Source organism: Taudactylus pleione, unplaced genomic scaffold (assembly GCF_031769625.1).
Source record: "Taudactylus pleione unplaced genomic scaffold, aTauple2 ptg000053l, whole genome shotgun sequence".
NCBI classification, from domain to species: Eukaryota; Metazoa; Chordata; class Amphibia; order Anura; family Myobatrachidae; genus Taudactylus; species Taudactylus pleione.
The window spans coordinates 25,936,655-25,960,093 of record NW_028284455.1 but is presented as its reverse complement, the minus strand read 5'-3'; the positions used below and the strand labels follow the sequence as shown (position 1 = coordinate 25,960,093).

Below are 23,439 nucleotides of genomic sequence, written 5' to 3'. Positions count from 1 at the left end.
CAGTAGTGATTTACAATGTGAAATGGAGTTATAGATTACAGTGATGTAGAAAAAGCTCATCTCAACCATTCCACCAATAATGAACTGTACAGTAATTGTGTTTTATTTTTTCCATACAATTTTCTCTATTTCCTTTTTTATAACACAGACATTTCATTTTGAGCTGTTCAACATCAGTGGGTGCCAAACATCAACATCAAGTTTGTGATAGTACTGTAGCTAACTCTTTTCATCATAGCTTAGTAAATTTAAGCTATTCATTAAAAATCATGGGTATTTAATAATGTGGTGTGAACACGATGCAAAGAGAGGCAAAACCTGTCCTGGTAGAAAGAAAAAACTCTGTTACCAAAGTTCAGTAAACTATATATGGTAGTCTTAGTCTCCAGTAAAGTTCAATAGTCCACTATGACTATGCAGTAACTACACCTCTGTTTGTAGTCTCTGATAGAAAAATACAGATTCCAGTGCTGAAGATCTCAAAAGAATATATATGATTTGTAGTGGATGTGGCACCAATTTGGCAGCCTGGCATTGAAATCTCAAACATCTCTCATCAATACCCAGGCAGCGGCAGTGAGGGGAGTGATTCCTCAGCTCATGAAGCTTTCATCTGTGCAACATATCAAACAACAGGAAAGTACACAGAAGCCAAAGTAATGGTGTGGTACCTAGGCAGAGGCACCCACTGAACTGCTACCTAGGAAAGGCACTCAAAAATGAGGAGGGCAGTTGTGCCTGTAACTGAAATACAGTGGGCCTCATTCAGAGATGGACACTAATGCAATCACAGCTACGATTTTGCATGGAACACAGCTGCAAAATTATGCTAATAGTTCCAAAGCTTACCCCAGCATAGGGAGATGCCCACTGCTGCCTGTTCATATGCATATGATGTTGTTTACCTGGGTAAATATTAGTAACATTGATGCACATGGAGCAGCCATCTTGCCCTTGTGGAAGGTCTGACCATCCGCAGACTCAGCAGCTGTACTGACACACAGATGGCTCTCATGCTGCATATGTAATCGCAATGGCTAATTTATGTACGCCCATGTAACAGCGTGTAAACAATCAGACATGCCTGTCTTTTATTGACCACCCCCAGCAACCTACCCCAAATGCTGACTACCTGACACTCACTTTGCGAATGGATCCTCTGTGCATGCAGAAACATAAGGCAATTGCAGCACAGAGCAGTGCGAATTATACGCATACGCAATGGCAAACAATGGATTGATCTGCCTAAAAATTGCATTAGCATCCATCTCTGAATCAGGCCCAGTACCCCTTATGGCAGAGGTCCCACAAATATGAAATGAAGGATACCAATGTGACTTGATGCTTACTTAGACCTTTACAACACCCCATATTTTTGGGAGCTAATAAAGTAGGCCAGTAAGATAAGCCAATTCCTATTTGGGTTTTGAGGTGTCTGAACTATGTGAAAATGTGAGTTAGAGATTTGTAATGAAGAAATATAGGGGTGTCCTGTGAAAACCAGGTTGGCAGTCTACTCTAAGGACAAACATGCTTAATTATTGGCATTCCCTTGTGACTTTGGCACTACATATTCCATATGCTTGTTTTAATATTCTTTCTGGATTCATATCATGTGGTGTAGTTTCTGCTAATGATTTTGGGCTGTATTCAATTAGCCACAATGTTGGCACTTTATGGGAGTTTAGTTTGGCTTGGCCAAGGCAGGCAAAATCAAATCTCCAGTAAGTAAGGTTTGTTTTGGCAATCACTGCCGCAAAATTGTACATAGGTCCATGGATTTTTACTGATCCTATGTGTTTTTGTGCCGCAAAGTACCTCGGGTAATAGGATAACCCCCTATGTGTCTTATTAAAACATTAAATATTAATAGTCATGTTACATTCTGGCCTCTTCTCTACACAAATGTGCTCAATTACTGTATACATTTAAGGCTTCATCCATACACATTTCCCTATAATGCTAATTTAATGACAAGGTTTAAACATCAGTATGTGCTGTAATCCAAAGCAATCAATCAGATATTAATATTGGCCAATCAAGAGCATATAACTGACAGTGGGCCTGATTCAGACCCGCTCGCGAGCGCTGAGCGCTTGCAAGCGGGTCGATGGTGCCCTAGTGCGCATACATACGACGGAGGGAGCTCCGTCGTGCGCATGCGCGAGACCCGCATAGCGACGGCCAGTCGTTGCTATGGGTCTTGCACCAAAGGGGCGTGCTGTCGATGGTGAGTGACAGCATGCCCCCTTTGGTGGGTGTGCCGGGGGCGTTGCTGCCCAGACAGAGGCGTTCCCATGGGAACACCTACCTTCTGGGTCCGGCCCCACTGACATCACTAGTGATGTCAGTGGGAGTGCTTTTGGCTCTGATAGAGCCAAAAGCACTCCAGGGCTTGCGGCAGCGAGACCCTAAAGCAGGGTCTCGTCGCAAGCCCGATGGTCGCGATGGTCTTGACCATCGCGACCATCTTTTTGGCCGCTCGCATAAGCTGTGGGTGGTCACCCACAGCTATGTGAGCGGCCAGGAGGCCGCTACAATTTTAGGTAGGAGGGCCCTGATTCAGAGCGAGCACTCTGGTCAGAGCGTCCGGCTCTGAATCAGGCCCAGAGTCCATTGGTCCACATGATCTTCTCCTGTCAACTGTTAGTTTTGTATATTTTAATGACTGGGTATTTTTAATGCATCCACATCAATGGAATTTATATTTAACTTATATAGGTCCAATGTGTGATTCAGTCTACATGTTAAGAGATTGATACTTCTGTTATGGCTCTAGACCTGATAATTATAATTTGTTATCGATGCTTAATAAGAAATTAAAGATCACCTGCTAGAAGCTCTCCCTGCAATGTGATAGAAGTGACATGATTGCTAATGCGATCACGTCACTTCCCCTTCATGTGCTGGGCGTGCTACTCTGCATGAGCGGACTTCTGGCCACACATGTGCAATTGGAAAGTGCTGAGGAGGGATTCTAAAGATCCCTATCCCAGTACCAAAGTACCAAATGTGGACTGTAGACTATAGGCTATAATAGATAATGGCATCACAGTAGCTACTGGGGACAAGCTCTGGAATGTTTGCTTTCCAGAACTTTGTAAATCAATTGAGAAGTTCCCATAGTGTACTTGGTTGGATGCTTTTGTGATCAAAAATGGGGAATTGCAGCAGATATCTCCAATTGCTTAATATTTGGTATCCCCCAAAAATGTTGGTTTTCAGGGGATATCCTGCATATTCCTTAATAAATTGGCCTATTGAGATAATCCAATTTTACTAATGATGACTTTATACCGTGCAATGTTATTTCAACAAAAAACAAATGTCTATTTGACCAGTATAGAATATAGCACTTGCTATGTTATTAAATGAGCAATATAATATTAATTGCATTTTATATCCTCAACATTGCAAAATGCAGAGAATGGATTAACAGTACTGAGCCATGTGTGAAATCTGGCTGATACCATCTGTGTCATACATAGATAAGATTGCAAGTTGAATAAGTGCATGTCAAACCATTAACATGCACAGTTCTGAATGCTTACAATTTGTCTCCACTTATAAGGCCACCAAGCTCATTGTGTTCAATATATACCAGCAAGATACACAAAACAAATACATAGCTATTTTTTTTTCTATCTGTCAAATAACAAATTCACATTTTAGCTTTCAAAATTATGTTTTATAATGAATGCTATTTAGAATTTGCATCCTTTTTTAAACCTACTTGCAACTTGCAACATGTAATCACATAACTAGGTGCAAGTCAAATGGTTTGTTTATTTCAATCACACCGACAAAAACACATTTTAATGCTAAATATACACTTGGGTGATTTGACATGGGAAGAGCTGTCTCAAAAACAGGGATACATCTAAAACTACAAAATATGACAATGGCAAATTGTAGCTGCAACAAAAAAATGGCGTAGTACAAATGGTCATAACAATTCATTCTCTAGATCTCCCAATGGTATATTTAGCCCTTAGTATTACAGATTTTGAGTATAAGGTGAACGGAAACAAAAATATATTTCTATAATAAATGCTCTAAGGAACCAAAAAACAAAAATATGGCATAATCTGTAAGACTTTAACAATGCAAACATTTACAGTATGTCCCCATTACACAGAACACCGTGTTTTAGAAGAAAAAAAACATATGCCCCAGGCATGAGATTTTTTTTTTATTTTATTTTAATAGAGACTCTTTACCATTTAGCAGCTTAAAGTGGGTAGTTGTTTAGTTTACACGAGTAAAAATAGCAGCAGTTTTTGGACCAGACAAGGATTATCTTCCTCTTTACCAATGGCCACATGGTAGCTACATCAGAACCTAAGTGCTGATAATTATTGAGGCTTTCTTAGTTTGAAATGATTAAGATATAAAAACTGTGTCCACTTATATTAAACAATATTTTCTGGCTACTTTAACATGTATACTACATTTTCATGAAAGAAAGAAAAAAAAAGCTGCCAGCACAGTATTCTAAAACACAATTTCAACAAAAACCTGTGTGTAAAGGAGATGTCCACTCAAAACAGTATTTCTATATTTGCAGTCATCTTCTGTAGAATAATATATGACTGTTTTTTTTGTTTTTACCGTAGTTTACCTAATTTACTTATACAGTACTAAAGGTTGGTGTTCCCTCGAATATGTTTGCAGGCCCTAACTGCTCACCTACAACATGTGGTGTCTTATAGTACTATATGCAGGATTATGAGAAATGTAGTTTCTTTCAACATCATCAGCAAAACATAATTATATTACCAAGTGCTCTTTCGTTCATGTTATTAGTTGTAAGCTACTCCACAAAGCCATTAATAAAAAAAATAAATTATATAACATGACACAAAGCTCATTTATAATTTCAAATAAAGTCACATTATATCGCAGTTCTGTAGATAATCATTGAGCATTACAAGTTTAGTTAACTTGAGTGGACATCCCTTTAAATAACATACCATAGCAAATAATAATACATTTACAGACTCATGGATATTTGATGTGAACTGATCTGTCTTTTTGTATATGATGGGAACAAACAGATACTTTTTGATTTATTGATATGAGCATCCAATAATAATCGGAAATATATGTGTGTCGAATATAATGGTATCAATTTGTATATTAATTATAACATGTCTATTACATGTTAAGGAACCATTATTACTAGGATATTTTCCTCTGTAAGATCATTTTACTACATTCACAAATACCATACATTTACCTGCCTTGCAATGGCTGATTAATTCCTTCTGAAAATACAGATAATCAGAAAACAATTCTTATGGGGTACAGTGGGAAGTTTCTACTAATCCATAGACATACGGAAACGGCATATGCATTTGTGAATGTCACTAATTGTTCCTTAAAAGGGATTAGTGCCATCATCTAAAGGTGCATAACTCATGTAATTTATTATCCACTGAATTAGAGATAAGCAAAAATATTTATTCTTATCATTTGTAATTTTTTGGGTGGTAATGTGGGTCTGCAATTTGTCTGTTGACCTGAAGGCTCACCATCTACTCTCATACTGATCATCAGTAAAAAATCTGTGGATGGGTTTGCAATCCAAATCACTGCTCTTTCACTTACACCTACTGTACACATTTGTCAAGTATTATGGAATTGTATGAATCGTGTCCTGGACTCTTCTGGGTATGCTTGTACATAGTGTGAAAATTGATGCAATGGAAAAATGTTTTAAGTTCTTAATTCAAAACTCACTGGGATGGCAGGAATGGGACAAGGTATGGCAAAAAGGGAGTAATCTGTGGGAAGTCTCCACATATATTTATAATATTAGTAAAGTGTTTCTCAAATGCAAAATACATACAGTCGTACAGAGGGCTATTTTATAACAAGTGCAAAAGGAACTAATACCAAAAATGTAGTTCCTTTGTTAGCCCCCATCTAATCTTATCAGAACATTGGGGCACCAACTAACCCCTGGAGGCAGATCCACAAACTAAAAATTATTCAAGACTAAGGGGCCCATTTATCAATGAGTTTTAAAACTCATTGCGTATGATAAATGGTGTTCCAGCCAATCAGCTCCCGACTGTAATTTTTGAAAACAGATGACAGTTAGAAGCTGATTGGCTGGAGTACCATTATCATATACAACAAGTTTTAAAACTTGTTGCATATGATAAAACTCATTGATAAATGTGCACCTTAATACCTGAAAAGCGAAAATCAAATGGATGAGTAAGGTCACCCACGACTTCCCACTGGCCAACTCTCATTATTATTCAAATTGAAGATTTTGATGGTCTAAAAATTTGGTTTGCAGTTTCCATTGACTTTTTAAAGCCCTTTTTTATGAAATGAGAAAACATTTAATGTTCATTTTCCCAAAATATATGTTCTGTGTTAGTGTTTTTTGTTCTATCAAATAAATGATTGTCAATGATTCATGTAAAAAAACGACAGACAACACTTAAATTGTAAACAAAATATGCTGTCATTGTATGTAGATTTAACAAATAGAGCTACTGAGAGGTCTAGTTAGAAAAACAAGGAAGACTTATAAGTATACAAAATATCAAGCATACCATAAAAAGAGGATTTTAGATGCCATAGATACATGATAGCTGATATTTGTTTTTGTTTTTTTAAAGGCTGTAAATACTATGTGGGTTTTATCAGTACCAACCTACCGTTATTATATAAACAATACTGTATGTATGACACAGAATACCAGTGGAAGATAGTTTAAACAAGAAAGAAAGTAAGAATTGGTCCGGCCATGTAGGTCAAATAAAAAGAAGAAAAACAAAAGCTAAACAAACAAAACATACTGTCTTCATGACTGCTTTAGGTGTCACTTCCTCTTTGGTATAAAATTGGCCATCCATAGGCTGCATTTGATCACAACTAGGAAATACTACAGAAATTGTCAACAATTTCTTCGAGCTATTGCTTTTTTTGCAATTTTTTTTTAACCGTAAACTCCTACCTATATTTAACACTACTAAGCTATTTTTGCAATATGACAAGCAAAGCTGACTATAAATCTCTTAAAGCTCATAAAAAAGATTGCAGATAGAAAGCACTAATGCCTATGCTAGCGATCACGCTTGGTAAGTAAACTGAAAAAGAAAATCAAACAAAAAACAGCATTCAACAAAAAAACTGCATTTCCCTCATTGCAGTTATTTTTTTTAGTTCATTAATCCCAATGTAAAAAGCTACAGCTATCTATAGTTGTTTTTTTTCCTATTAACACTTAAGATAAAGTTCAGAGAAGTCCAGACATTTTTTGAATTCTTGCAGACGCCATTTTTTTTTATCAGCAAAAAGTTTCTCAAAAGAATTTAATCTCAATCTGTAGATCACATGTCTAACCTTGGAAACCATATGAAATTTCAACACCATTTATGGTACAATTAAAATGCCAAATTGTATGCCTCATGTCCTATCTTGTTGCTGATTTCTTGCTGTAGGATCTTCAGACGTCCTTAAAATTAAGGCAATTAGAATTCATGATAATCATTTCTATTGAAAAAAATAAACAAACATCTGAAATAAATGAAAAGCAAGAAAATGGGTATCTTAATTTTAAAGGAAGACAGTTATGGTTCCGTCTGAAGTGCACTCTCTTGTCATCAGTTTCTCTCTTCTCAAATGTCTGTTCTATCTGCTGTACACCTCCAGATTGCAATGTTCTTCAAGATCCAGATGAAATGATAACCCAGCATGTTTCTCCCTGGGTATGTTTTCATTAAGAAAGAGTAGCAAAAATAAAACTGTCAGACTACATAACTGAACTTTTTTTTTTGTTCTTTTTTTTTTTTAGCACAGCACATAAAAAACACTGTTGAGCAAGGTAGAAAAAAATTAAAAGGGTGGGAAGCTTTTGTTTGATGCCTGTGCAAAGTGGAAGTCAACTTCCCGATGAAGTATTCCATTCAAGGCAAGGTTTTCAGACCAACATTCTTCAGTCCTGTTCATTGTCTGCAAAATATATTGCATAAATGCCATATATGAGAAGTTGTATTGAGTATTAAAGTCAAATATTTCATGCCACATTACAATTCCAGCATAATATGCAAGTTAGGAACCAATACCAACCTAACTTCAGCTCTGAAGCATAATATAAGATTTAGGGGTATATTTACTAAACAGGGGGTTATCAATGGCTTTGACTGCTGAATTTTAACTGAAAATATGCCTGATTCAGAGTCAGACGCTTTTCGCATTGCCACTGCATCTTTATACACAGCAGCGATGCTAAATTATGCTAATACTGCAGGAGGCGTCTTGTGTAAATAGAGGGCTCCTGCCAGCTTCTGTGATCAGCTGCTTCATCCGTGGATGCAGCCATCAGGTCACTTCCATGAACATCGGTCATCTGAGTAACCCTCAGGTTACTCGGGTTAGCTTTGAAATTCACACTACTGGGGCCAGTGAAGCTGCGTAGGAAGATGCACACCCAGAAAACAGGGCCAACACCCCCATTATCTGGGACGCTTGCCGTTGCAGCCCCTTCCCAGCGCAAAACGGCTGCAGCATGTCAATTATGCTGTGGCTTAGGCAGCACTGCGACTGTCATCGCAGACAGCGATCAGCACGTGCGCAGTACAGACTCTGTGCATACACTGATCAGCAACCATTGGAGTTCTATGCATACCATTGAGTTAGCATACGACTCTGAATCAGGCCCAATAGTAATAAATGCTAAGTCAGTGATGTTTTGCATTGATTGTTATTACCATTTTAAATTCTATGGTCAAAGTTGATGATAATCGTAGTAAATATACCATAAGATGATAACATTAATTCACTAAAATTAAACTAAATATGTGTCTGCGTTCTGTTATTCCACTACAATAAGGTAATGCTATTCAGTGCACCATAAGTCCACTGGAAATGACTTTCTGTTCTGTTCAAATAAAACAATAGATAACACACAAAACATAATGGAGGTAATTTACAAAGCACTACATTTTAACTGTATAGTACAAAATCAGATTTGACCCCGCTGTGCACCGCGATCTGCACAAGTGCGTCTACATTTCTACCAAAGTTTATGGGTTTGCGGAGGAGCGGGAGGTTACACAAGTAGAATGGTTGTGTGGGGTAGGATAAAGGTGTTCACTGCATAGTACTAAGTAGTTATTGAATTCCTTTTGTGATGCAAGGATTTTTAAATGAGATGAAGGTGTGAAGCTGGCACACTTTTTTAGGGGAGAAATCTTATTTCCAGTTCAGAAAATGATTAAAAATTATCTCACCAGCTGGTGGCCTTTGTATCCCAATTTTCACAACGCCCAGGTGCAGAATATATATTCGAGCAAACGATATTGCACTGCAACGTGTGAAACCACTGCATGCACTTGTATGCTGCCCACACTGTACCAGTCAGCTTTTTACATAGCATATTATAACACTCTAAATCAGGTTGTGCGATTCACTTTTGTCCTTGTAGCATACAATGATTTTTCCAGATCCAGATTTTACTCCCAATAGCTCCTAGTGCTCCATCCTAAGGGACCGATTTATCAATTAATATTTGCATGATTGTTAATACAATCACTTACACATATTGGAGCCCCTGTCCCTGCATGTGAACTATGATACACGCCGGCGGTCTCTAAGCAATTTAATAAAAAACCTTCACAGAAAATTGTCGCATACAACAAAGAAAGTCCTATTTTAGGGGGGAAAAAGTTTGATACTAAAGTGGTAGGAGGTTGGACTTTGACATTTTTGCACAGTGCACCTCTGGAGATACTGTCAAGGCTAGCCCCACTAAGAGTCAATATGCTAGACCCACTAAGAGTCCATATGCTAGACCCAATAAGAGTCCATATGCTAGACCCACTATGAGTCCATATGCTAGACCCACTACGAGTCAATATGCTAGACCCACTATGAGTCAATATGCTAGACCCACTACGAGTCAATATGCTAGACCCACTATGAGTCAATTTGCAACTTGAAGTGTGCTGGACAGACCATATAATGCCTAGATATAAAACAAAGCTGTTTTGTGGTGTCCATGGAGTACGTTTCATAAATGATGTCTATGAGTACGCTTCATAGATGGTGTCTATGAGTACGCTTCATAGATGATGTCTATGAGTAGGCTTCATAGATGATGTCTATGAGTACGCTTCATAGATGATGTCTATGAGTACGCTTCATAGATGATGTCTATGAGTACGCTTCATAGATGATGTCTATGAGTACGCTTCATAGATGATGTCTATGAGTACGCTTCATAGATGATGTCTATGACTACGCTTCATAGATGATGTCTATGACTACGCTTCATAGATGATATCTATGAATACGCTTCATTGATAATGTCTAGGAGTATGCTTCATAGATGATGTCTAACCTTCTTGCAATCTTTTTCTGTTCTTGAATTTATATATTTACAGTATATTTTATCTTTGCTATTAGTAGTAACAAACTGAATTTACCAAAAACAAAGTTTTGTAAGAACAGTGATGCATTTACAATATAGCTGTTACACTTTAGTAAATTGTGAGATTACCAAGTGCTTACTTAGACTGTTGGTAGGAGTATGCAGATGAATGTTCATTACTTGTCTCTACAGTTATTTGTTGCTGCTGTCCACTTGCTTCCTGTGATGAAGATGGTACTGTTTGAGGAGAAGTATCAGCAACAACACCCTATAAATTGGAATAAACAAAGTCTGTTCCAGTGTATTAATAGCAAAAAGTAAGTAGTAAGAATGAGTCTTAACCCTTAAATGGCCAGGGCATATCCAGAGGGGGTGGCATGGTGGTGCAAAGCCCTTCCCCCCTCATAAACACTGATTGGTGGATGATCAGGGCAATACACCTGTGTGCTACTGCTGCTGCATACTCCATGGCTGTACCAATTGTAAGAAGCAGATAGAGGATGCTGCCCAGCTGCTGCAATTGTGTTTCAAACAGTATCCTCTGTCTGCCTCTCTTCCCCCAGAAACATCAATGTAGAGTGCAGATGCAGGCAGTCCACCCATGGTGGAAATGGGGGCATTTTGCACAATAACCCCTCTCTGAATACACTAGTGCCTGGGTAGACAAATCCTGCTCCTCAGTTACATAGATACAAATAATTGATGACAAGTTCAGTTTCTAAAAATTTTGAGATGAGTGTTGGTGGATGGGTCTCCTATCTAGCTCAACAATAGCAATATGTTTGTCCCATGCACTCTCAGCTGGTCATCATCATAAAGTCAAGACAATGGGCCTATTTTTATGTGAAGGCCTAGGACTGTAGTCCCAACCATCCCATTATTAATCTGGCCTTGTTTCACTGGCTATTTGTCTTCATCTGATGTTACACCATGACTGCAACACTCACCTGTCCTTTACCCAAACAATATGCATTCCTAGGATTTTTATTGTATGCATTAATTAATTTTAGAATACTGTATTATATGCCCATCTTAAATCCAAATAAGCTATACTTACTGATCCACTCTTATTTATCACTTTATCAAGTCAAAAATTCCACTAGATTTGTTTGACATGATCATCCAGTAGCAAATTTAGGCTACCATGGAGCTTGTAATAGGATTCTCTCTAAATAGTCAACAATACTATTTTCCTATTCTCACTATTGGTGTAAGACTAGTCATACTGTACTGTAGTTATCACATTCTTACCAACTGCCTTTTTTGCATAGTGAAACTACATTTTCCATTCAATAATAACTGTAATGAATTCTAATGGTGTAGGCCCTAACGTTCGAAAAGACTTCATCGCTTCTTTGACTTGAATTTATTGAAATTTCATCATAAGGTAACATGGATAGCTGGACATCACTTCACATTGGCTCGCCAGGCAATAAACTTTAGTGACACATTTCAAGGTCAAACTGCCCACTTCCTCAGATAGTGTTTAGGCCAGTATTTGTGCTGTGTCCTTAGATACTGCTCTAAATATTTACCTTTCTAATTTCTGCAATTGCCGTATATAGATGTGTCCACATACATCTTACCCCTGGTCCCAACAAATTGCATGAGCAATGTGTGACTCAGTAGCGCAGAGTGTTTTTTCTGTGAACAGGATGCACAAGCAGCTTCTGCTGATTAAAATGATATGTGTGCAACTGCAGGTACATCTGGGTTTATCAGCGGCTGTGACACTATAATGTAGTACAGTATTTTGAATGCAGATACACTCAAAGTTGCACACAGAATATACAGTAGGAATGCCATATATCTATTTAATCAACAGAAGCTGCTTGTGCATCCTATTGGCATCGCTTTGAGACTAAACTGCAGGTTTTTAGAAGTGGAGATGTTGTCCATAGCAACCAATCAGATTCTACTTAACATTTACAGTATCTAACACCTTCTACAAGATAATAGCTAGAATCTAAATGGTTGCTATGAGCAACATCTCCACTTCTAAAAACCTGCACTTTACCTTCAAATGAGTTTTAGAGGTATATTTACTAAAGAGTCGGAAGAAAAGATGCTCGGTGCTACCGAGTCACATCACGGTATTGCGCGACTAGAAGAGCTGTTTAACTCATAAGGAAGTAAGATGTATGTGGACACATCTGTACCATCTCAGGAGCCGTTATGTGATGTCCCATCTGTGCTGACGAGGCGCCCAGTAAACAAGGCACCACGTCAGCATAGACAGGACAGCACAGCTCCTGATACTGTATATTAAATGGCAATTACAGTCAACTAAGGGGAACACTGAGGCCCTGATTCAGAGCCGGACGCTCTGACAGAACGGCCTCCTGGCCACTCGCATAACTGTGGGTGACCACCCACAGCTACAGCGAGCGGCCATGATGATGGTCGTGATGGTCAAGACCATTGTGACCATCGGGCTTGCAACGAGACCCTTGTGGTAGGGTCTCGTGGCCGCAAGCCCCAGAGAGAATTCGGCTCTAACAGAGCCGGAATCTCTCCACTGACATCACTCTTGATGTCAGTGGGGCCGCCCCCAAACAACAGGCGTTCTCATGGGAACGCCTCCATTTGGGCAGCCACGCCCCCGACCCGCCCACCAAAGGGGGCGAGCTGTCACTCAACATCGACAGCTTGCCCCCTTTTTTGCGAGATCTGGAGCTACGAAGTGCCCTTTGCTATCCGGGTCTCGCGCATGCGCACGACGGAGCCGGCTCCGTTGTGCGCATGCGCAATCGGCCACCATCGACCCCATTGCAAGCGCTCAGCGCTTGCGACCAAGGACAAAATCAGGTCCAGAGTCCATTATCTAAGGATTCAACAGAAATACTGGCACAAACACAGTCTGTGGAAGTGGGCAGTTTGCCAGTGAAACGCATCACTAAAGTTTATGTGTGCCCCATTATGACAAGATTAATTTTAGTGTTTCTTAGATTTACTCAGCAAATAATCATTACCTAATTGCTGGGAGGATAACTGTGAGTAAATATGTTGTGGTTCGCCAAGTCATTTGAAAAAAAGTTTGTACATCCCTGTCTTAAAGTGTCTGATGCAAAGATAAAACTTCAGAGAAGAACACTGAAATTGCTGCCAGTCCATTCTCCTTTTGTAGCAGAAAAAAAAACTGATTCAAATCACTGGTGGGAGTCTGTTAACAGTCAGTAACACTGTGATTTTTCTTCTACATACAGGGACAGGTAGTCATTGATTATCAGTCAGCAAATTCCAGGTAAGAAGGAGAAGCAGGGGAGCACTGGCAAGAGGACATAGAAGTACAAAGGAATGCTGGTATGGAGAGCAGCGATAGGAGGCAACTTCCATTGTCAAGTGAAAAACACAAGCATGCTTGCACAGTTACTAGTAGGTGCAGGTGGAAGGGGAAGTAATCACAAAAGGGGACATATAGTCAGTATGCCGGCACAGTAGTAAATTGTGAAGTATAGCATCAGAAATGGCATGTGGTGGCATAGAACCAATAATGGAATGTGAGGTGTATAGTAAAAGCATGTGGAGCATATTGAGCTCTGCTTATTGTATGTAGAGGGTACACTGGGGCATATTAATACCATTTAGAAGCACTGTGTGACATGTGTGCAATGTATCAGCTGTGTCAATTAGGGGGCTCAAGGCAGGGGTGCTACCGGGGAGGCCTAGGGGGAGCACGTGCCCCAGGCACCGAATTTGAGGGGTTGCCCAGGAAACATTGAAGACAAGGCTGAACAGGTTGCTGAGGGGGGCCCGGGTGGCTGCAGGTGTAGATTTGGAGCCACTAGCCTGCACCGACAGGCAGCTGCCCGCAGCCCTTGAGAAACACAGTGCCACTATCATTCTAATGTGGCGCTGGTCATGAGCCAATCGGAGCTCACAGTCTGGTAGCCAATCAGTAGCAGCTGCCAGTCTGCAAGCTCCAATTGGCTTGTGACCATGCTGCAGAAGGCTACTTGCCAGTGCAGGCATGCAGCTCCAAATCCAGGGACACAGGAGGACAAGGTGAGAGGCTGGACATGAGCGGGGAATAGTGAGTAAGGGTCATTACTGTTTCCAGCATGATGTTATAAGGGACATTACTGTATGTGGCATAATGTGTTATAAGGGGCATTATTATGTGGCATTATGTGTAAGGGGCATTACTGTGGCCTAATGTGTTGTAAGGGGCATTACTGTGGCATAATGTGTTATAAAGGGCATTACTTTTTCACAATGTGTTATAAGGGGCGTTACTGTGTAGCATAAAGTGTAAGGGGCATCACTGTGTGACTCAATGTGTTATAAGAGGCATTACTTAGTGTGGCATAATGTGTAAGGGGCATTACTGTGTCACAAAACCACACACCCTTTTCGGGAGCGTATGCACCTTCAGCACATGCAAAAGAATGCCCTCTCTGCTTTTTTTTTTTGGGGGGGTGCCAAATTACTGCCTTGTCCTGGGTGACAAAAATGCTAGTTTTGGCCCTGCCCAGGGTCCGTCATCACTCATTATATAATTCTACAGATTCTCCCAGGGTGTATAACACAATATGTTGGTGTTGCATAGATCAATGATACAGGTTGAGTCTCCCATATCCAAAATGCTTGGGACCAAGGGTATTTTGGATAATGGAATATTCCGTATTTTGGAATAATTGCATACCATAATGAAATATTTTGGGAATAGGACCCAAATATACACACAGAATGCATTTATGTGTTATATACACCTTATACACACAGCCTGCAGGTACTTTTATACAATATATTCAATAAATTTGTTGCTCAAACAAAGTTTGTGTACAGAAATGAAATTCATTTATGTTTCATATACACCTTATACACACAGCCTGAAGGTAATTTTATACAATATTTTTAATAATTTGTGCCTTAGACAAAGTTTGTGTACATTCAACAATCCAAAATCAAAGGTTTCATTATCTTAGTCATGCCAAAAAAATTTCTGTATTTCGGAATATTCCGTATTTCGGAATATTTGGATATGGGAGACTCAACCTGAAATTCATACTTGCCTACCTTTGAAAAATAGTTTCACCGAGATGACTGTGGGTTAAAGAAAGTGGCATGTACTGTCGTGGGTGTGTATCCTGCTCCCCAGGGTTGTGTCTAGCTCCTTTTGTAGGACGTATTAACATTGAACTTGAATATATGAGCTAAAATGTATTTATACTTTGTAAGAGTGGGTTTACAATATATTTCATAGTAATAGCATTTTAGATGAATTTATTGAGTACATGGCCACTAGTATTATAGACAGAATGACTGTAATGGGTGAGGAATTCCTAGAGTTGTTGGTTACAGAGGAAAGATATAAGCTGCCTTTATACTAACTGTGCAGATACATAGCAGCAAAATGTGCTGTCTGGTGAGGAATAAGTCTATCAGGGAGATGTTGTACAGTGAAAATGAAAACTACTTTCTTTTATCAATAATGTGCATTTTTTTGTATATTTGGTCTACAAAACAGAAATAAGTAAATTGTTCCAGTGAGAGCTCCTGTTGAGGTCTGGGCAGTGCCCCCTCTATCTTCATTACCAGCCCTTTCTATAGGTAAAGACATCACTTTTCTTAACTTCTTTATACAATGCTTACCCAGCATGCTGGCAGGCTCAATCAGGAAGCTGTCAGAGGGAATCCAAAGGGAGATGAGAGGGTGCCCACCATGAAGCTCTGCAGCTTATATGCAGCACCTGCCTAAGCCTGTACATCACTACATCATGCTGTCATCACACTTGGAAATTGACATCATATTCACAATTCAGGGAGCCTTGTCTACCCTCACGGGATAGCAGGTGATTATCCATTACTGGGAGTCTCTTGGAAATTCCAGGAGGGTAGACAACAATGTGATAATAATAACATGGTGTGGTATTTGCGGCCATAGTAATGGCAGGCTGTGAACATGATATTTATATTATGTTAACCTATGGCAAATCTTCCCTGTAAGATCTGTCCATAGAAATATACCTCTTTTACACCGACCTGAAAATCCTGGGTTGATGCATGTGAACGAGCATCAACCCGGGATTTCGGTCAGTGTAAATGGATCCACCGATATCCAGGTAGTTCCCGTGTCACCCTGCAGTGTAAACAGCACGATCCGGGTCACTATGACCCAGATCATGCTGCATGCCACCTGACTGGCTGGCTTCAGTGGCACTTGGAGATTACGTCATCTCCAAGCGTTCACTGCAACCAGCGTCGGCTGAACAGCATGAAGCAGCACTCCTCACCCGCCTTCCCTGCATCTGGACCACTGCAGAGTAAAGTAAGAGGGTCAGGGAGAGGGAGTGAGGGGAAGATGCGCAGCTCACCTGTGCTGACCCAGCTACGGTGTGAATGGTGCCGACTCGGGCACTGCAGTGTAAAAGGGGTCTGTCCCGGGTCTGATCTGGGTTGGAAATGTGTTCCAAGTCCCGGGTTAGACACAGGACTTTGGTATAAAAGGGTCTCCTCATGTAACACAGTAATTGCATTTCAACATTGCTGTATGTTTACATATTTAGCAGTAGTTTAAAGTGAGGTTCTGGTTCTGTAAGTCCAGTGGGCAGGTTGTCCATCCTAAATGACTTGGAAATTTGAGATAAGCTCTTGATTTTTTAAAAAAATGCATGTGCATTAAGGTTTTTCTTAATACATCTCTTTTATGTAATGGTATGCCATGATGTTCTATTTCCTTCTTTTCTGAGTGGATTTATTTACAAAAACGATTTATCCTAATTTGGAACTGGAAATGAATAACAACTAGGAAGGTGTTCCAAGATTGGTACAGATAATTACTTTTTTATTGATACCTGGTACGCATAGTAAACAATACATAGAATTTTTTAAGTTACATTTGTGTATATTTTCAGGTATTGAATTAAGAGGCATTTCATATCAATGTGGTGTACCTTTTAGTTTAATTATTAAATACATATATTATATACTCAAGCATACTCTTTTCTTTAGGAAACTATAATACAGCAAATTTAAATGTTCTATTTGTCTTCTAAAAAGACATGTTGCATTTAGCTAGAATATATTTGTGCATGTGGACCATAAGGGGGAAATTTATTGGGCAGTGGTTGTGTACGCAATTTACAAAACTGCCGCACACATTTTTCAGATCCAAACCACCAGAGTCACTATGCTGCAGTTTGGAGCCCGAAAACTTAAACTGTGTTTGTAGGGTGGCGGATTGTAAAGACCCAAACCACGTGTAGTTTAGAGCAAACCATGTTTACAGCAAATTAGGCCACAGTGACCAAAGGTAAGGATAGCTGAGGTCGAGTGTTAAAGATCAAAAACTAAAATTAAGTCTACATTACCAAAACAAAAACACTATTGCAGCCAGGTTAATGCTCTCTAGCTAAATAAAGAATTATAGTTAAAAAGCAGCAAACTGCTAAAGTCTATTGCTGTTGCTCAGTTTTGTATTCATCAATGGGCAAAAATTTGAATTACCACAAAAAAAGAAATATACAGTATGTTATTACATTTTACCATCTCACTTCTCCCAATCAAAGTATATTTACCTCAGGACTAGCGTGTGAAAAGTAAGTTAGCTCACCCATTTTCACTTTTGGAAATTAACCTAATGGACGCCTATGAAACAGTGACTCTAGTGGACAAGTAAATAGTAACTCTATTGGCCAAGGAAATGGGAAAAATAGAATATTTAATCAGTTGTACCCTATAATAACTTCTGGTGAAAGTCTCTCTCAAACTTAGTTGTGGGTTTTTCAGTATACTGACTCTTTATCTAGGTCCTGAAGCCTTGACTAAAGTAATGGTAATTTACGATCACTAATAGGCATCAGAATATTACAACTAAACACAACAAAAAGAATAGTTGCAAAAAAAATCTCCTGTTACTGTATGTAAAATTATTTAAATCCTCTGACACAGTAAAATAGATATGCACCAAAGCACTAGTACCCTTCCTGCCTCTCAAACAGAAACATGACATCAATAACTGGCAGAATAAGTTTGTGGAAACATTCAGTAGTAGAAATGTTTATTTCACCCTGCAATGCCATGTGATTTGAGTAATCTCATATATCAGAACCATGTCTAACATGCTATTGACGTGCAGTTTTGCAAACAGCAGCTTAATACAATGCACAATTTGTTTTCTTTCCACATAAAAATAATTCTAATGGTGGTTTCAATACAAGTGTTTTTAAACAATGCAATCTGATGTGCTATTTGGCCTCGAGTAAATCTCATGGTTTACAAACTGCACATAAAAACACAGAAGCTAAGCAGTTGGTGATACTACACCTTAGTAATCTCCCACTATATTGTCTAATTTCACACAAATAAGAGAAATTGTTTGCAGTGGAAGCCCTATAAATGTACTAGGGGTGAGCGGGTTCGGATTTCTGAAATCCGAACCTCCCCGAGCCCCCCCGATCCGAGGCCGATCCGAGTCAGGCTCGACTTTTCCCGCCTGACTCGGATCTGAAATCGAGGCAAAACGTCATCATCCTGCCTTCCGGGTCTCGCGGGTTTTGGATCCTATATAAGGTACCCGCGTCTGCGCCATTTTCTCACTCGGCTGTGGACAGTGAAGAGGGAGGGTGGGAGTTAGGGCTGGCTGGGCTGTGTAGTGTCGTGTAGTGTAGTGCAGAGTAGTGTTGTGCTGTGCTCTGCTGCGCTGTGCTGCTGTTGTCCATAGGGGCTGTGTCCACTACTTCAAAGTCCATAGGGGCTGGCTGTGTTATGCTGTGCTGCTGTTGTCCATAGGGGCAGTGTCCACTACTTCAAAGTCCATAGGGCATACTTGCCTACTTTTGAAAATTAGTTTCAGGGAGATTATAGTCGGTTGTAATATGTGCCTTCGCGGGAGGTGTGCCATGCTCCGCCCAAAGGGCGTGTCTAGCTTTACCTATCTGCATATCCATTTGGTAGTGGATAGATCCCCTTCAGTAGATGTACCCTGTTGTCATCACTCACTGTCCAACATCATTAGTTACTATCCATGTGCACATGGAGGGGAAATATAAACCTGTGATGAGTGAAGCGTGGCGAGCGAACAAATTTCTACTTTTGGTGTCCTTTATGTGCATGGAACCGCACTTCCGCCCCCACTCTACGTCACCTCCAGGTACATCTACTGAAAGGGATCTATACACTACCATATCTATTTCTACTCAGGGGTGAGACGCCAGCAATAAAGGGAGATCAGGGTTGTATACTGCAAAATGCATGTGCTGGGGATTGCGGGCAAGAGTAACGGCTGTCCAGTTGCTGTGTGTTGGCTGGTGTCTCCATGCTGTTGCAGTGCAGGATGTGTCATATATCATTAAACAGTTCCCTCTCCTCTATATAATACCACAATAGTGTGTGCTGGGAGCTGTGCTATTCCCCCTCATATATCATTGTACAGTCCCCTCCCCCTATATAATAATACCACATAATGTGTGCTGGGAGCTGTGCTATTCCCCATCATATATCACTGTACAGTCCCCTCTCCTATATAATAATACCATATAATATGTGCTGGGAGCTGTGTTATTCCCCCTCATAGATCACTGTACAGTCCCCTCTCCTACATAATAATACCACATAATGTGTGCTGGGAGCTGTGTTATTCCCCTTCATAGATCACTGTACAGTCCCCTCCCCCTATATAATAATAATAACACATAAGTGTTTATTGGAGCTGTGTCCCCTCCCCAGGCCAGTGTGCAGTCTCCAGTTACTTACCTGGTACACAAGACTCTGCTGCTGCTGCTGCTACGTTCACGTGGCACTGGCTGCCGCGGAGGAGGAAGCAGGTCCCGCCGCATTGATTGTGGAGAAGAGGTAAGGGCACTGTGGCTGTAAAGGTAGCGCTGCCACTGCACAACACTGCCGCGCACACTGAGATCGGGCTGGGTTAGGCGGCCGGCCCCCGCTACTCACTCCCAAATTCGCGGTGGTTGGCTTATAGTGAGCATGACTTCCACACACACGTGTCATGCAATCTCAGATCCCCGCGCCTGTCACATCCGGACTGAGTCGCGCATGCGCAGTCCGGATTTCAGACGGGGCAGTGGGGGTAGCGGGGGATCCCACCTAAAAGCGGGAGGCTCCCGCAGAAAGCGGGAGGGTAGGCAAGTATGCCATAGGGGCTGGCTGGACTGTGTTGTGCAGTCAGTTGTCCTAGGGGCTGTCCACTCCAAAGTCCTGTGCAGTGTCCCAGTCCTAAAGGGGTGCTGTAGTGTTATCCAGGGGGTGCTCTGTCCGTCAGGGGTGCTCCCCCCAAGTGCTAAAAAAAAATATTTTTTCTGTGTTTGTGAATTGTGTGCGCAGTAGCCGCACGTGCATCAACAAAGTAGTGCCAAGCGTGCGCCTGTGTCATAAGTAAAGGGCCGGCTGGCTTGACCGTTAAAGGGTGCTGTAACCCCCAAAGTACACTCCAAACCAAATAACAAAATATTTTCTGTGTTTGTGAATTGTGTGCGCAGTAGCCGCACATGCATCAACAAAGTAGTGCCAAGCGTGCGCCTGTGTCATAAGTAAAGGGCCGGCTGGCTTGACCGTTAAAGGGTGCTGTAACCCCCAAAGTACACTCCAAACCAAATAAAATATTTTCTGTGTTTGTGAATTGTGTGCGCAGTAGCCGCACGTGCATCAACAAAGTAGTGCCAAGCGTGCGCCTGTGTCATAAGTAACGGGCCGGCTGGCTTGACCGTTAAAGGGTGCTGTAACCCCCAAAGTACACTCCAAACAAATAACAAAATATTTTCTGTGTTTGTGAATTGTGTGCGCAGTAGCCGCACGTGCATCAACAAAGTAGTGCCAAGCGTGCGCCTGTGTCCCATAAGTAAAGAGCCGGCTGGCTCATTTCTTAAAGGGTGGTGTAACCCACAAAGTGCACTACTCTCCAGCAAAAATAAAAAAATATTTTCTGTGTTTAGCCGCACGTATATATCAAATCGATATAATATAAATGGAGGACCAAACTTTCTCCGATAAAAATAAAATAGAGAAAGATCAAGAACCACTTCCTCCTAGTGCTGAAGCTGCTGCTATTAGTCATGACATAGACGATAACATGCCATCAACGTCGTCTGCCAAGGCCGATGCCCAATGTCATAGTAGAGGGCACATACAATCCCAAATGACAAAGTTCAGGAAAATGACCTTGAAAAAAACATTTAAATCATCTGAAGAGAAACGTAAACTTGCCAATATGCCATTTACGACACAGAGTGGCAAGGAACGGCTAAGGTCGATCCATATGTTCATGACTAGTGGTTCAGCTTCACATGACGATGGAAGCCCTCCTCCCACTAAAAAAATCAAAAGAGTTAAGCTGGCAAAAGCACAGCGAAGAACTGTGCTTTCTAAGAAGATATCACAAATCCCCAAGGAGAGTCCAAGTGTGGTGGTGGTTGCGATGCCTGACCTTCCCAGCACTGGACGGGAAGACGTGGCTCTTTCCACCATTTGTACGCCCCTTGCAAGTGCTGAAAGGAGCACCCACAGTCCACTTGCTGATATGCAAATTGAAGATGTCACTGTTGAAGTACAACAGGATGAGGACACTGGTGTAGCTGGCGCTGAGGAGGAAGTTGGCGAGGAGGATTCTGATGGTGATGTGGTTTGTTTAAATCAGGCTCCGGGGGAGATAGTTGTTGTCCGTGGGATGAAAAAGCCCATCACGGTCATGCCTGGGCAGAAGACCAAACATTCCACCTCTTTGGTCTGGCAATATTTCTATCCAAATCCGGACAACAACTGTCTTGCCATATGTACCATATGTAAAGGTGGAATAAGTAGGGGTAGGGACGTTAACCACCTAGGAACATCCTCCCTTATACGGCACCTGCAGCGTGTTCATAATAAGTTACTGTCAAGTTCAGAAACTTTGGCTAAGACCGTAAGCAGTCCAGGGACACCTAAATCCCGTTGTCCTGTTGTATCCAAGCGCCTGCAAACCACACCGTCAACTCCCTCCTCGTCAATTTCCTCCTTAGTCAGGATCGGAAGTAGTCCTGCAAGCCATGTCACTGGCATGACTGACTCTCCTATCCGGGATTCCTCCGGAGGATCCTGCATTGCTACGCCTCCTGCTGCCGCTGCTGCTGTTGCTGCTGCTGGGAGTCGTTCATCATCCCAGAGAGGAAGTAGGAACACCACTACTTTTACTAAACAATTGACCCTCCAACAGTCCTTAGCGAGGAGGATGAAGTACGACAGCAGTCATCCTGAAGCAAAACGTATAACTGAGGCCTTGACTGCTATGTTGGTGTTAGATGTGCATCCAGTATCCGCCATTAGTGCAGTGGGATTTAGACAATTGATGGAGGTAGTGTGTCCCCGGTTCCAAGTCCCGTCTAGATTCCACTTCACTAGGCAGGCGATACCGAGACTGTACAGAAACGTCAGAAAAAGTGTCCTCAGTGTCCTGAAAAATGCCATTGTACCCAATGTCCACTTAACCACGGACATGTGGACAAGTGGAACAGGGCAGACTAAGGACTATATGACTGTGACAGCCCACTGGGTAGATGTATCACCTTACGCAGCAACAGCAGCAGCGTCACCAGTAGCAGCATCTCAGAAACGCCAGCTCGTTCCAAGGCAGGCTACGCTGTGTCTCACCGGTTTCAGTAAGAGGTACACCGCCGACAACCTCTTAGAGAAACTGAGAGAAATCATCGCCCAGTGGCTTACCCCACTTAGACTCTCCTGGGGATTTGTGATATCTGACAACGCCACCAAAATTGTGCGGGCATTACATCTGGGCAAATTCCAACACGTCCCATGTTTTGCTCACACAATAAACTTGGTGGTGCAGAATTTTCTGAAAAGCGACAGGGGCGTGCAGGAGACGCTTTGGGTGGCCCGAAAAATTTCTGGCCACTTTCGCCATTCAGCGACTGCGTGCCGAAGACTGGAGCGCCAGCAAACACTCTTGAACCTGCCCCGCCATCACTTGAAGCAAGAGGTTGTGACGCGGTGGTACTCAACCCTCTATATGCTTCAGAGGATGGAGGAGCAGCAAAAGGCCATACAAGCCTATACATCCACCTATGACATAGGCAAAGGAGGGGGTATGCACCTGA

At 41.3% G+C, this 23,439-nt stretch overlaps 1 protein-coding gene across 5 annotated transcripts in view; it reads right to left on the bottom strand.

Moving 5' to 3' along the window:
• Positions 1-3,777: 3,777 nt before the first annotated feature.
• Positions 3,778-23,439, bottom strand: part of RBMS3 (RNA binding motif single stranded interacting protein 3) — a 670,995-nt gene continuing 651,333 nt past the window's right edge. For 2 of the 5 annotated variants that reach the window (XM_088462760.1, XM_088462759.1), the window contains 2 exons: positions 10,534-10,661; positions 7,885-7,974 (listed from right to left, as the gene is read on the bottom strand). In XM_088462760.1, coding sequence (XP_088318886.1) covers positions 7,968-7,974; positions 10,534-10,661 — 135 coding nt within the window. In that variant the 3' untranslated portion in view covers positions 7,885-7,967. Of the gene's footprint in view, positions 7,975-10,529; positions 10,662-23,439 lie in introns of those variants that run through there. The other 3 variants (XM_088462763.1, XM_088462762.1, XM_088462761.1) reach the window with 3 other exon arrangements.